Source organism: Eubalaena glacialis, chromosome 13 (assembly GCF_028564815.1).
Source record: "Eubalaena glacialis isolate mEubGla1 chromosome 13, mEubGla1.1.hap2.+ XY, whole genome shotgun sequence".
Classification (NCBI taxonomy): Eukaryota; Metazoa; Chordata; class Mammalia; order Artiodactyla; family Balaenidae; genus Eubalaena; species Eubalaena glacialis.
Genome location: NC_083728.1, coordinates 88,752,202 through 88,767,004, shown reverse-complemented (window position 1 = coordinate 88,767,004; position 14,803 = coordinate 88,752,202). Strand labels below are relative to the sequence as shown.

The 14,803-nt window shown below is 55.6% G+C and overlaps 1 protein-coding gene across 3 annotated transcripts; it reads left to right on the top strand.

Moving 5' to 3' along the window:
- Positions 1 to 10: 10 nt before the first annotated feature.
- On the top strand, positions 11 to 13,868 carry CPSF4 (cleavage and polyadenylation specific factor 4). Of its 3 annotated transcripts, none has more exons than XM_061209078.1 (8): positions 11 to 195; positions 2,933 to 2,983; positions 5,142 to 5,294; positions 7,501 to 7,596; positions 7,989 to 8,082; positions 9,199 to 9,271; positions 10,763 to 10,855; positions 13,704 to 13,868. In XM_061209078.1, exons 1-8 carry the CDS (start codon positions 93 to 95, stop codon positions 13,770 to 13,772), a joined length of 732 nt encoding a protein of 243 aa, XP_061065061.1. In that variant the 5' UTR covers positions 11 to 92; the 3' UTR covers positions 13,773 to 13,868. The 3 variants fall into 3 exon arrangements, with proteins under 3 accessions (XP_061065061.1, XP_061065060.1, XP_061065059.1); XM_061209077.1 differs by having other exon boundaries at positions 10,760 to 10,855; XM_061209076.1 differs by having other exon boundaries at positions 10,685 to 10,855.
- The last annotated feature ends 935 nt before the right edge of the window (positions 13,869 to 14,803 follow it).

The window sequence follows — 14,803 nt, the reverse complement described above, 5'->3', positions numbered from 1 at the left end:
GTGCGGCGGGGCCGACAGCGGGTAGAGGTGTGAGGGCGGCAGGGGACCTGAGCGGGAGCCGGGCCGGGGTGGCCGCCGCCGCCACCGCCACCATGCAGGAAATCATCGCCAGCGTGGACCACATCAAGTTCGACTTGGAGATCGCGGTGGAGCAGCAGCTTGGGGCGCAGCCGCTGCCCTTCCCCGGCATGGACAGTGAGCGCGGGCGAGGGGCAGGCGGGCGAGGGGCGCGACCGACTCGGCCCCGGGACCCCCATTCTCTGGTTCCGGGACGCCCTCCCCCTCAGTTCGGGAGCTCCTCCCTCTCGGTCCCGGGACTCCTTTCCCCCAGTCCTGGGAACCCCCCTTTTCCCCTCATTTGGACTAGGGAGCGCCCCCCTGCCCCGATCTTCGGTCCCGGGGGCTATTTTAAGGCAGTCTTCAGAAGGGCAGGACCACGTCCGGCAGTTCAAATAACTCTTGAATGAAGGCAGGTGTCCTGGGTTGGAAATCCTGCCCTCACTCGCACACACTCCCCAACTACAGGAAAGTACGAAGATATCCCCTTTCCCTACCTCCAGGCCCCCCCACTTTGAGCGCCCTCTTCTTGCTTTCATCAAAACTGGGCCGTTGGAGGAGTCTTGCTGAGGGAAGGACCCACCTACCCCTCTCTGTAGGAGACCCCAGTGAGACTCTCAAGCTCCATTTTTTTCCTAGGACTCGCTCTCCTGGGAGCCCATCCCTCACTGTTTCTCTGGACCCCACCTCTGGGTCATTCATCACACCCAGGCAGCTGCCTGAGTTCCCTTCACTGTCCCGCTTCGCGTGGTGGCTCCTGGCTTCCCCCACCCCGCCAACTCAGGTGGGACGGGTAACACTTTATTTATTTTTATTTCTCTTGACCGCGACCAGGGATTGAACCCGGGCTACGGCAGTGAAAGCGCCGAGTCCTAATCACTGGACCGCCAGGGAATTACCTGGAACGTCTAGCACTTTAAAAGAAACCAACAGTTTCCTTAATTTCTCTCTTTTCCAGACATACTTGAAATCTAACGCTATAACATTAAATCTCAGAGGGCTCTTAGAGGTCATTGGGTTCAAGCCACAGGTGGGGCAGCTCAGGCCTGGGTGGGGGAGGGGACTTGCCAAAGATGGCTCAGCGCCTGGTGGAGCCAGATGAGCTCGCCAGGGTTCTTGACCCTTCCATCTGCAGTTCCCCATGCCATCTCCTGTAACTGCCAGAGGACATGGGCCACAGCCCCACGTTCTCCCACGTGTCCCAGGGCTGGTCAGGTCTCCCTGCAGCCTCGTTCCCCTCAAGTGGCCACACTTCTGATGCACACGTGACCTCTGAGGTGTCCCTCTCACGCTGACACTTCTGTGAGACAATGCTCACGCCCAAGAGACATAATTCAAACAGCCTTACTTTATACACACTCAGCACTGTCTCCACTGTACACGGCTCATAAGCCGTTGCTCACATTCAGATACACACTCTTAAACCTACTCGTTGATACGCGTGATCACTTTGTGCTTTTACATGTATGTCCACTCACGCGTGGGCTTTTCCTGTGTTGATGGCACTAGCCTGATGCCATGGAACCCTCCACGCAGGGCGGCTCTTTCTCTCCCTCCCCGCTCCAGCCTGGAAGCACAGATACTTGAGACTGTGAGGGCAGGCGCAGAGGTGGGGAGCCCACAAACCTGTGCTTGGGGAGGGTCCAGGACATACCTGGCCACAGGTACTGCCTCAGACTTGGTACGCGCCGTCAACATTCACTGCCTGCCTGAGATCACGGTCAGTGTGTTAGAGCCCAGGGAGGCCACAGCTCTTCTTCCGCCTTCCCTGCACTTCAGTCCCATCTTAATATGGGGAAGTATCAGTTCTGCCCTGAAGGCATACTCCTTTATCCTGTCTGCCTAAAACTCGATCTCCAGGACTCTGGACTTCTTCTGGCTTTAGGGAATGAAACGACCTTAACCTCTGAAAAGAATGAAGGCCCAGAAATACTCTTAAATGTTGTTTTTTTAATGTAAGACTTCTCGGACTTTTTGAAATGCAAACGCGTGACACCCCTGTGACTCCCACCACTGGAACCTTAAATCTGTCCTAGCAAAAGCTGCCTGCTTCCAAGAAGCCAACGAATCTCTTGCAAGTTAGCAAGGAGAGGCACGTAAGTGGGCTTCAGAGATGGTGTCGGTGGGTTTCCCATGATGCTAAAATGCCTGTTGATAGAGAAAACTGTGTGGGAAGGCATGGGCTGTTGATTCTGGTGGCCATGGCAGGTGAGTCCCTGGGCTCCTTGGGACAGCCCTGGACCCCACTGACTTCCACTGCACTCAGCTTTTATCCTCCTGCTCCCCTCACCAGGACCAGCTGCATCTGTGGAAGCAGGAGACTGTGCTCCTTTAATTACTGTGTGTTGGTATTGCACGTCAAGAGCAGTTCTGCTCCTGTGTCTTCAGTTATGCTCTTCCCTCCGGAATAGCTTCTCCGAGGCACCTGCCTCTCCTCTGGAGCCGGTTCCTCCTCAGAGTCCCCATTCACTTGTTTGTGCTTCCTGTGAGATCATTCCCTCCCTCTGCCTCAGGTTAAAGCGCCCCTGAATTAGCCCTCTGGAACGTCTGAGCGGGGAGTAATTAATTTCTGTGATCTTGCGTTCCATCCTTCCTTCCCCCATCCACTCCGAACTCCTTGAAAGCATCTTGCTTATAGGAGATTCTCAGAAAGCCCTGAATAATGACTGGTCTCAGCGTGGATGTCTCATTTTGCAGGGAATAACTGAACTAAGGAGCTTTTTCCTTGGTTGGTCAGGCTTAGCATTTTTTTGCCACTCTGTTTCCTGTGCCTTGACCCCTCCGTGAGTTAAAGGAAGGGTTCCCTCCCCATCTTCAGATGTCACCAATAGCAGTTACACATCGCTTTGTTTGACACCTCTTCTCCTCTCTGCAGAGTCGGGGGCTGCTGTCTGCGAATTCTTTTTGAAAGCTGCCTGTGGCAAAGGTAAGAGACCCCTGGCTCCCGACATTCCCCCTGAGGTGCCCTCCACCGTCCTGTCCCCGGCAGACTCGCAGGCTCTCAGGTCCCTGGCTCACCCTGCTTTCTGCAGACTCACGGTGTCCCTAGATGAAACTGTGGTCCAGATAAGCTAGGAATGTGGTGGGGTGTTCTGCCTGAAACCTGGAACACAGGCCTGAATCTGGCTCTGAGTCTGCCTTCTCACCTCACTTTCTCTGCAGCCACGAGCTGATCTGTGACATGGACAGAGGCCCCTAGCCCTGAGGTGTTCAGGAACTTTCTCAAGGTCGTAGAGTCAGTGAGTGGCTGAGCCCAGGCCTTTTCTGATTCTACAGTCTACACAAGCTCATGTCCTCTGTGTACTCTCATCAAAAAACTCCGCGATAGTGTGTCTCGTGGGGTTCTTGTTCATACTAACCAGGTCCCAACACAGGCAGCGTGAGCCAAACTCTGCTGATTCATAAGACGTACCGCTGGGTGGGACCCTGCATGCCATGTATAGGTCTGGGCATTTTTCTTCCTGTAGCCAAATTTATTTGGAAACTAAATTTTAATTGGAAGCTTGAATAGGGCACACAGAATTACAGCAAGGGGATGGTTTTAATGGATGATTTGGGCAAGTTGTGGTTCTATAACTCAAGTCATTTACCCTGCCAGGTAGATCAGCCAGGTTGACCTCAGGCTCTCTGGTCGGAACATCATTCCTCTGCTGGGCTCCTGGTCTCATTCCCTTGTCTTCTGCCTTTCTGACCCACCACCTTCTGTTAGCACAGCCATCCTTAACACAGGGCACTACGACTGTTTCTGTGTTAACTAATACAGTAGCCACTAGCTCCGTGTGGCTGTTCAAATTTAATTATATAAAAAATGCAGTTCCTCAATCACACTAGTCGTATTTCAATTACTTAGTAGCCATGTGTGGCTGGTGGCCGCCATGTTGGACGGCATAGATAAGAGAACATTCCTATCATTGCAGAAGGTTCTGTTCAGTGGGGCTGGTCTGGATCTTTTCCAGACACAACCTCATTCTGGTCAGGCCTTCCCAGTAGTCCCTCCAGGTCACCAGTTAGAAATGTGACTTTCCCAGGGTATGACTCTGTCCTATTTGGGTGATTGATTGCTCAGGTTCTACAGAAGGCAGACCTCCCCCAGTTCGTATACAATGCATTTCTTCAGTTCTGAAGTTGATTTCTTTCTTACTTGTTGGAGGCTAAGTGGGCACTTTTTGGGGTTTTGGGGTTTTTGGGGAGGGTATAGTTGCTTTACAATGCTGTGTTAGTTTCTGCTGTATGGCGAAGTGAATCAGCTATACGTATACATCTATCCCCTCTTTTTTGGATTTCCTTCCCACTTAAGTCACCACAGAGCACTGAGTAGAGTTCCCTGTCCTATACAGTAGGTTCTTATTAGTTATCTGTCTGATACATAGTATATATATGTCAATCCCAATCTCCCAATTCATCCCACATCCCCTTTCCCCCCTTGGTGACCATACGTTTATTCTCTACGTCTGTGTCTCTATTTCTGCCTTGCAAACAGGTTCATCGGTACCATTTTTCTAAATTCCACATGTATACGGTATACGTTAATATACGGTATTTGTTTTTCTCTTTCTGACTTGCTTCACTCTGTATGACAGTCTCTAGGTCCATCCATGTCTCTACAAATGACCCAATTTCGGTCCTTTTTAGGGCTGAGTAAGTGGGCACTTTTAGCTAGAGATAGAGCCCACCCGGAGTCCAGGCTTCTGCTGGTGGTCCTCTTTGCCTTCTATCTTTTAGGGCTGTGTTTCTCAAACCCCAGTCTTTTACGACCCCGACAAATTTTGCCACATCTGTGTATCACCGGAACTCTTCTTAAACTAAATTAAGAAAAACACTCCCCCCGTCCCCCCAACCTCCCTTAGGCTTCTTAAGTTTCCATCTTATAGAATATCTGTGGAATCATGATTTGATGTTTTAGATTTTCCCAAGACACATTAAAATAAATCCGTAACTATTGAAACTTAAAATGTGTGCTCACATGCTGCTGAAAATCACACTGCCTTCTGCCAGGGCAGTGGCCACCTTCCAGGACACGCTGCATTCAGGGGCCGCCTGGCTCCTCACACCACACCCACCCCCCGACCCGTCTTCCTCGGCAGGGGGCATGTGCCCGTTCCGCCACATCAGCGGCGAGAAGACGGTTGTGTGCAAACACTGGCTGCGGGGGCTGTGCAAGAAGGGGGACCAGTGCGAGTTCCTGCACGAGTACGACATGACCAAGATGCCCGAGTGCTACTTCTACTCGAAGTTCGGTGAGGCGCGTGGCAGGCTCCCGGCACCCAGACCCCCTGGGTAGGGAGCCCCGGGAGGCTCCGCCGAGCACCAGGACCTGGGGGTTAAGCAGCTGCCCAGGCGCCTGTGATGCTGCCGACCTCAGCTGGCCCTTCAGTTATGGGCAGTTAGGGTTATTCTCTCGTAACCCCTGTGTCTTCGTAGTGCTTCTGTGTTTTGAGCGCTGGCAGGTACTTTGGGAAGTCGAGGCTAACCCAGGTCTCACGGTGAGTGCGGGAGCAGGGCAGCTGGCTGGAGGCCTTGTTTCTGCTCCAGTGGACCTTCTCCCTTTAATCAGCTGCTTCTTCCAGAGTGGCAGCTGGTTGCCCCCCAGGCTTGAGTCGGTTCCTTCTCTCTGGAAGTGTGATCCTGGGTAGTAGCTTGTCTGTCCTAAATACCCCTTAAAAATAGCTGCTCCGGGGCTGTCTTCTGGTGGCAAAGAACCATCCTCTTAACCTTGAAAGTGAGATTGCCTTTGTTTCTGCTCAGAGGACACGTGGCCTCAGCTGACCTGAGTGAACTGTGTGGAGAAGCCAGGGCGGTGGGGCTGGCACAGGGCCCGGTGGGGCTGATGTGCTCCGTGATGGAACTAGACTCCCCTGCCTGTGCCCTGGGCGAGGCTGCCCAGGAAGAAGCCCTGGTGGTCAGGATGAGGGTGGGCGCTGGCCCCAGGACTGCCGGTCTCAGGGCCCGGGCAGGAGCCCGCAGGAGGCTGGAAGCCTGCTGCCCTCTTTGTGATGGGCCGAGGAACGCTGGGCGTGCGGCACGCTTTCAGAGCACTGTTGTCAGAGGAGACGTTAATTATTTCAGCAGCCCAACAGGCTTGGCCTGCTGGCTTATTAATGATAGCTGTGGCTTTTTTTGTAGAGGCAACATAAGCTGAGAAGTCAAAGCACAGACAGATAGGAAACAGGACTCAGCTTCCCAGCTCCCCACCCTCTCCATCCTGCCCATAGCAGCATGGGAACCAGTAGCGGAAGGGGCAGCAGCTTCTCCATGGGAGCCGTCTCCCATCTGGCCCCAAAGGCAGGAGCCAGCCCTCCTGGGTGGACTCCCGGGGGCGGCTCTGCAAGCTGGCTTGGGTTCCCACCTTCCCTGCTGATGGCCCTGGGCCCCGCTGCCCTCCAGGCCTCTGTGACGATCGGCTGCCTGCACTTCCCCTGCAGAGCCTGTCCTGGTGCAGACGCACCGTCTGCAGCTCCTGACACTACTCCACAGGCGAGGGTCCCCCTTCTAGGCACCGGAGGGACAGTGGTAAAGAGGACAGGCGCCGTCCTTGCCCCGTGGTGCTTTTACTCCAGTGGCCCAGGGGAAGAAGCAGCTGATTCACCAGTAAGACAAGAGAATTCACCATAAGGGCTCTGAAAGAGACAGACAGCAATGGGGTCACCTGAGGAGATCTTGAGGCAGTGTGGTCAGGGACAACCTCTCTGAGGAGGGGAGACCTGGGCTGTGGGCCAAAGGCTAAGAAGAACCCCTGGGAGGCCAGTGTGGCTGGGAAGGGACTGGTCTAGACCCCATAGGGACGTGTGGGTCTGGGAAGGAGTGCGCTCTGAGCAGCAGTGACCAGACTGGCCTTTTGTGTGTGAATGGACCGGAGGTGGTGCGGCTGCCCGGGTCGGCGGTGCCTGTGCTCGGCTGGAAGATGCTGGTGGCCAGCTGGGCCCGCTGCCCCCGAGAGGAGCTCTCCTAAAGGCTTTATCACATTCCACCGTAGGGACCCAGCTGTGAGTTCCCAAATCTTCCCTACTTTTGTCGTAAGAGGTCGAGTCCTCAGGCCTTTCCCCGTCCCATCAGAGCTCATCAGAGTGGAACGGTAATTTGCTACTGGTCTCAACTGATGCGTTTGCACATCTGGGCCCCCCACATTGCCAACACCTCCTTTGGGCGAGGGGTGGAGCCGTGAGTTGTTTGATGAGTGTGTACCCTGTGCCCGCCTCTGTCAGTGTCATTGACCCTCAAGGCAGCACGGACATCTGTGAGGGAAGGACCGTCACAGCCCACGTACGAGCCAGGGTACTGAGGCTCTGAGACACCCTGCCCTGGGTCTCAGGGCTCGCCGGGCCGGGACTGGACACCAGCCCCACCTGGCCCTCTTTGCTGTACCGCGGCCCCGGCGGCAGGAGAAGCACAGGTGGGTCTGGGTCCAGCTCTCCCAGGTGGACGCATGTCTGGGCTTCCCTGCAGGGGAGTGCAGCAACAAGGAGTGCCCCTTCCTGCACATCGACCCCGAGTCCAAGATCAAGGACTGTCCTTGGTACGACCGTGGCTTCTGCAAGCATGGTAGGTGTCCGGGTGGCTGGGCTGCCTGGCCAGAAGCCAGTCCTCCCTCCCTCTGCCCACATGACCCTCTGCTTGTCCTGCCTTTTCCTGCAAAACGTGGTGTTAGGCGCTGGGGGGCTAGTGAGTCTTTTTCACACCAAGTCACTTGAGCCTCCCCAGGTTCCCACTGGACCGCATTCTCACCCGTATTTCTGATGAGGAAACTAGTGTTTGAGAGGGTGTGTACCCTGCCCGCTGGCCTGCTGAATAAGAGGCAGAGCCAGCATTTGAAGCCCTGTTCTTGCTTTCTGCCCCTAGGCAGCAGTGTGGGCAGGGCTCTGACTGGCAGAAGGGCATGAGGGCATCCCCTAAAGAGGGGGCAATCTGAGTGACCCTGGCGCTTGGCTCCACAGGCCCCCTGTGCAGGCACCGGCACACGCGGAGAGTCATCTGTGTGAATTACCTCGTGGGATTCTGCCCGGAGGGGCCCTCGTGTAAATTCATGCAGTGAGTAGCCAGCCCCTGCCCAGGCCCTGCTGCCCCCTGTATCTCTCCATCGGGGCTTTGGTCACTGGGTAGTGTCAGCACAGGGTCTGGGGCAGGGGTGGGAGATGGGGAGGGACCACCACTGCTTCCTGAGCGGAGGTGGCTCTGCCTAAAGCAGGGTAACCTTTACTGTGTCCCAGACCATCTAGGACTCAGATGAAAGCTATGGGCCCTGTGCTCCAGAAAAACTCACGCACATGTGACCTCAGATTAAGAACCTGTGCCCTGAAGGAAGGGAGCTTCAGTTTCAGGACCTCCTATATGGAGGCTCATAGAACCCTCACATGTGAAAGGATGTCCCCATTTCACACATGGGGACACTGGGGCTCAGAGCTCAGCCGCTGGCCGGGGGCAGGTGGTAGCTCCGGGTCAAAGGCAGATCTGTGACCTCTGGAGCCCAGTCCTTGCGCGGGAGGGCTCAGCGCTCCTCTCCTGGGTCTCGGTGCACCTCTGTCACTTTGGGTGGTTGTGGGGTGGCACTGGGACCGTAGAGTAGTGTCCCCCCGACCCCCTGTGCTGCCTCCATCCATGCTGCTGACACCTGCACGGAAGCAGAGTGTCCTGGTCGCTGCCACGTGGTGGGCAGGTGGCTGGTGCTCCTGACTTGGTCCCACTCCCTAGATGAGAGCCTAGGAGCCAACAGGTGGCCCAGGATTCCTCTGTGTGGGGCGGCGGTGGAGGGCGTGTCCCCCAGACCTCCGCTGTCAGAGGTCTAACACTTGAGGTGCCCCTGCAGGGAAGGGTGTTTGTTGGGAAGGCCTTCCGTGTACAGAGCGCCTCTGGAGAGGCTCTGACAGTACCAGCTGTGTTTCCCTCCTTTCTCTGAGCAGCACTTGCCCAGGCTCACAGCTAGGTGTAGGCAAAGCTGGGTCTGAGTCCAGGCATATCAGAGCTGTCTTCCCCACCATCCTGAGCACCAGCACCCGCCCTACGTCCAGGTGGCTCGTGTGGCTCTGTGCTTGGCTGGAGGCTGCTTGAGATTCTCCCGGGGCCAGAACTCGAGAACCCCGCCAGCCTAGCTCCTCTCTCACCTCCTCGTCTCCTTTTTCCTGTCCCCTTCTGCCGCTGGGTGACCAGCCCTAGATTTGAACTGCCGATGGGAACCACCGAGCAGCCCCCACTGCCGCAGCAGACGCAGCCTCCCGCAAAGGTACCGTGCCCCGGGCCCGCGGTGCTGCCGGGCCTGGCCGCGCCCTGGCCGCGGAACGCCCAGCGCCCCCGCCTCAGTGCCTGGCCTGCCGGAGACCCGGCTGGAGATGGTGGGAGGAGGCGGGAGAGGAGGGGAGTCACCCTGGTTCCTGCTGAAACTCCAGGGAGCGGAGCAGTGTGCACCTTCTCTGGGCTGGAGGGCTGTCTGCTGGAGCCAGACGCCCACCGGGCTTCTCTTCCCTTCTTGCCTGGCGAGTGCAGGGCGGTGTGGGCGCCACACATCTGCCGTTCTTGCTTGCGGTTCAGACCCTTCCCTCTACAAACGGGACTCCCAGCGGGGCGGGAGTGGAAGTGTGGCTCACTGGTTCTCTGGCCAGTGCCCGACTGCAGGGGGGATGCTGGGAACAGAGGGTCGAGGCATCGGCTGGCTCCGGTCTCCTAAGCGAGGGGATCCCACACCCCTCCAGCATGAGGAGAGGGAAATGCCATAAACGAATGGGAATCTGCAGCAGTGGCCCCCAACCAAAGGCGCCTTGGGTTTGGTTACAAGATGCGGGCGGGGGCCCAGAGGAAGGCTGGCCAGGTGTCCTAGGCAGGGTCTCAGCAGGCTGAGCAAACTGCCCACCAATCGTGAAGCCTCACCGCTTACCTGGCTGGACTCTGAGCCCTTTGCCGGAGCCCGCCTGGCCCTCCTCCAGGACAGAGGCCGAGCAGCCAGGAGGGGATGTGGCCACCCTCGCAGCACTGCCCGCCACCTTCAGCAGGGTGTGGGATGAACCAAAGAGAACTCCTGTCAGAGCCGGGCATTCCCACGTGTGGGTGCGGCCGTGACAACCTGGGCTTTCCAGCTCAGGGCTCCTGCAATGACGGGGCCACAGCCAGGGACCCAGTCAGTCAGTCGGCGGTGGCCTTGCTGTCCAGGCCCCACCCCAGGTGCCCCCGTCCGCCTTGCTCACGCGGCTCCCTAGCGGAGGGCCCTCTCAGCCCCTAGACCGCAGGTCAGCGTGTCAGCCTCCGACTGTTTTCTGTGACTGTTGCCCGCCGTGTAGGCTCTAAACACCTGGCTGAACCAAGCGTTCATCCTGACCTGAAGCTAGAACCTCACAAACAAAAGTAAGGCCTGCTCATGCCCTTGCCCTGCCGCCCCAGAGACCGCCTTGTCTCTTTGGTGTTTTGTTTTCTTTTATTTTTCGTTTTTGTGTGTCTGCATGGTGTTTTTCGGGCAGCGGCTCCTGCCACCGTCACCAGACGTTTCTTTTCCACCTACTCTCCCGAGCCGGGCCACCATGGAAGCCCTTCCTCCTGCCGGTCACGGTCATGCGGGAGAAGTCCCGCCCTCTTTTTTCCTGTCCCCATTGGTAGTCTGCGTGCACGTGTTTTCCGCAGTAAAACCGTGTTGTATAACTCTTTCCAGCAAAGTAACAATCCGCCATTACAAAGGTCGTCCTCCTTGATCCAGTTAACGAGTCAGAACTCTTCTCCCAACCAGCAGAGAGCCCCGCAGGTCATCGGGGTCATGCAGAGTCAAAACAGCAGCGCAGGCAACCGGGGACCCCGGCCGCTGGAGCAGGTCACCTGTTACAAGGTGAGTCCCGGGGCTGGGGGGGTGGCAGGGGGTCTTCACAGTCAGTGGCCATTCCCTCATTCTCCAGAGAGTTAGCTGATTTTGAAGAATGAAGACATCTTTGTTTTTGCTGATTGGAAGAGTAAAACTGGGCCACTCCCGTGAGCTAGAGACTATGCTACTTCTGTCCACAACACACTAAGGCCAGGTGAACAATTAAACACACACTGTTGAATGAAAGGATTGTGCTTGCAAGAAAGGGATGGGAACCTTCCAGAGGCCGGGAACGAAGTGGGAGCACACATCCAAGGAACAGAGTGAGCCCTGAAGCCTCTGGGTGTCCTCATATCCCAGGTGGGCACACCCAAAGCAAAGGGACAGAAGCTTTAGGCCCGCGTGGGGAGGAAATGGAGTAGAACCTTCACCCCCACCCACTCGCAAAACAGGACGTTCAGGGAAAGGGTAAACTTTTTCAAAACTTACTGGAAAACTTGTCCATCTCACTCTCAGCTCAGGATGGAAAGATGGGGAGAAAAGCCCTTCTGAGTTTGTCGTCACTGGCAGGCCCTTCCTTGAGTCTGGGCCTGTGTTCACAGCCTTGGTGAGGGCCAAAAAGCCACAGACTGAGTTTTCTAATCTAAAACAGCCCCGGATGGGTGAGCCCCTGGCACCCGACTTTGAGAAATTTATTCTCAACCCAGGCCACACAGAATTCCCACAACTAAGGTTCCCCAGAATGAGTTCATAATAAAAATCGTAGAAAGAAACAAGCACCACCGTCAGCAGAAACCACCAACAGAACTGGACTCACAAAGATTTCAGATGTGGAGATTATTAGATGAAACACAGAATTAGTGCATGCTTTCTGTGAAAACTTTTAGATGATACAGAAGTGTTCAGCGTACAGAGTGTTGCCCTTTATTCCCACCATTTTCCTAAAAGAGCCACTTTACTCAGCTGTTCTGTTCTCATGTTTTGTCTTCGATACCCCTTTACACTCCACAACTCCTACAGGGGACTCCACTCAGAGAAGTGCTCTTCTAAACTTTTATTCACACAAGCACAAGGACAATACATATTTTAATACAAATAGGGCCCTAGTATGTACAGCGTTCTATAATCCCTTTTTCCTTATAACATATTCTGATCTCTCTGTGTTGGCATAAGTAACTCTAATGTATTTCAGTGGCTACATAATTTTACCAGTTCTCTGTTGGTAAACAGTTCTCCGTCGGTAAACTATTAATTTATAGTTTTTGCTGCTAAAAATAGTGCTGAATCTGACAGACATTTGTGAGCTCTTGTCTGGTGTTTGGAGCATCCAGGCCTACAAGTAGAAGGGCCAAGTCAAAAAGCATATGCCTATATCGTTCCTAGAACTTGCCTTCGGGAAGGGCTGAGCCACTGGTCACTTCCCACAGCCGTCAGACACTCACTGAGCACCTGCTCTGCGGGCTCTGCGGAGAAACCCACCGCTGTCGCTCCTCCCCGGGAGGGGTCTGTGTGCCGAGGGAGGGGAAGGCAGGTGCCCAGACACCAAAGTTAAAAGTGCCCACGCGTGCAGGGAAGGCCTCACAGAGATTTCTGAGCCTGAGCCCTAACGGGAGGAGAGTATGGAAGGGGGGCTGTGGAGGAAGGTGAGGGGAGACCAGGCAGTTCTCAAGTACAGTGAGGAGACTCGGGTGTCCTGCGTCAGCGGAGCTGTCCTGCCTCCTCCAGGACTTGTCGGCAGGGCCTCTGAAGCCAGCTCTCCTGAGTCCTGGAACCTTAGAAAGATGGGGCTGGGGGTAGGGGACGAACCTAACAACCTCTTCTACCACGGGCACAGTTGATATTAAAGCCATCTCGGAGGAATCCTGATTCCCCAGGATCAGCTGCGGAGGCCAGTGGACAGGCCAAGGGCAGCAAGCGGGGCCACGGAGTCCCTCCCTCTGCTTATCACATCTGCCAAAGGTCCAGCTGGCAGCTACACAGGCCACTCGTCCACACAAGTTACACCTACAGATCAGAAAGACTTGAAAACATGGGGACTGTGCAGTCAGGGAAATAGAGCAGGCCAAAGCCCTGAGTTCCAGACCAAGGAAGCAAGGACTGGGAGGGCTCTGGGTGGGTTAGTGCAGGGTGGGTGCCCCGACCTGTCTCCCGACCCCTTGTTCAGTGCTCGAGGCTGCCATTGCCTTCCTTATAATTCCCTTCTGCTTTCTGAGGAGTAACGAGAACGAATGAGGAGAAGCTAAGGAAGGGTCTGGAGAATCAGCCGGGACAAGTCAGGGTCCGTGCTGGAGTTTTTGAAGTGATTCTCCCGGGTCTCTTCCCTCGAGTCTCATCATTGTCCCGTCTCTCTGATCCTGTGGCCCAAACCTGGCCCAGGGCTAGCTTAGGCAAGGGCGCACGAGCCAGGAGGGAAAGATCTTTGGGTGCAGCCCACCCTCTGTCCACGCAGTGAATCCCTGAGTTGGGTGAGGAGCCTGGTGGCTTCTGTTGCGTGGCCGCCTCCCCTGTCTCAGGGGAGTCCCAGAACTGTGCCTTAGAGGTAAGTGACTGGCCAGCCGTGCAGAGGGGCTTGGTCCCTGGAGAGGCGGGAGAGCTGTGGTGCCACGGGTTTCTCTTCACCCCACCCCCCACCACAAGAGTCCGCCGTGGCCCGCGCGCTCCCTTCCACCGGCCGAGCTGCTGGCTGCGGTTTCTGTGCCACTCTACCTTCTGGAGCTCCCTTTCCCTCGTGTTTGAATGAAAATCGGTGCCGCTGAGAATTTCAGAGTCCCTGCTCCCAATCTGGAATTTAGCGGGTGCTGCCTTAGTTGAAAATTGCATTTGAAACAATGTGTTTTTTTTGTTTGTTTCCTCCTTCCCTTCCTGCTGTCCCCAGTGTGGCGAGAAAGGACACTACGCCAACAGATGCACCAAAGGGCACCTGGCCTTTCTCAGTGGACAGTGACAGCAGCTGCAGCAGCTCAGAGCAGCCCGAGGCGCCCCGTTACTGGGGACCCGCTGGGCCATCCTGGGGAGTGTGCATTTACCTGCTCGATGCTGGTACACCTCTGGCTGGAGCTGGCAGGCAGGCATACTGGGTTTTATTCTGAGGGGCTACGTCTGTCAGTTTCCCTATCGTTTTGCTGTAATCTTTTTTTTAAGGGGGACATGTGCTCCAGTTCGGTCCTTCAAGTTGGGATGTTTGTCTAGGCATCAAGGCCTCCCATCTGTGACTCCGCACACCACCCTCTGGGGAGGGAGGAAGTTGTGGGGAAGGGCTTGTGTGCAGCAGTTCTGTGAGGAAGGTGGCCCTTCCCCTCAGGGCCTCCTTAAACACCAGGGGCTGCTGGATCATTTAAAGCTGTGGCCAAGTCATGCCTGCTTCCTCCCTGTTCTGCTGAATTAGAGGCCGGGCCTATCCATGTGATTTGAACGAGACAGCCCTTCACAGCAAACTCAAGGGCGGAGTTGCCTCTGCCGGTCCTGCTCCAGGGTGGCAGCAGTTGAGAGGACCATGTAGGGCTCTTCCTCTGGGTTTATTTTCTTGAGGCACCTGCTCAACAGCGTTTAAGGTGTACCTTAAGCTGGGGCTGCAGACACCCTTGAAATAGACGATGCAGTCCATCTGTGCGCCTACCTCCTGCCCCGTCAAGCATCTGTACCGTCAGACACCTTCGGCCTAGAGGAGAGGCCCCTGCCTCTGAGCCTGGAAATATGAAACTGGCACCTGCAACCTGCTGGGCAAGTGGGCCTATTCAAGTTCAATTACAAGAACAATTTTTATGAACATGATTAAACCTTGTTTTTTAAGCTGTGTCTCATTACTTCGGGGACTCCATGCCGAGAGGATTCTTGCTACTGGCTGCATTAGCTGCCGGGCACAAAGCTTTGACATCGGTGCTCGCTTTTCTGCTTTTGGTGAATGTGAGTCTCACGACCGGAAGTGATACTGCCAGGGGAAGAAAAGGCCTTTGTACTGGCAGCCTGTACAGTCTG

Coding starts and splice junctions, on each gene's coding strand:
- CPSF4 (XM_061209076.1), top strand. CDS start 93: ATGCAGGAAATCATCGCCAGCGTGGACCACATCAAGTTCGACTTGGAG. Junction 8,083..9,198: donor CCCTCGTGTAAATTCATGCA/GTGAGTAGCCAG, acceptor CTGGGTGACCAG/CCCTAGATTTGAACTGCCGA. Junction 10,856..13,703: donor AGCAGGTCACCTGTTACAAG/GTGAGTCCCGGG, acceptor TGCTGTCCCCAG/TGTGGCGAGAAAGGACACTA.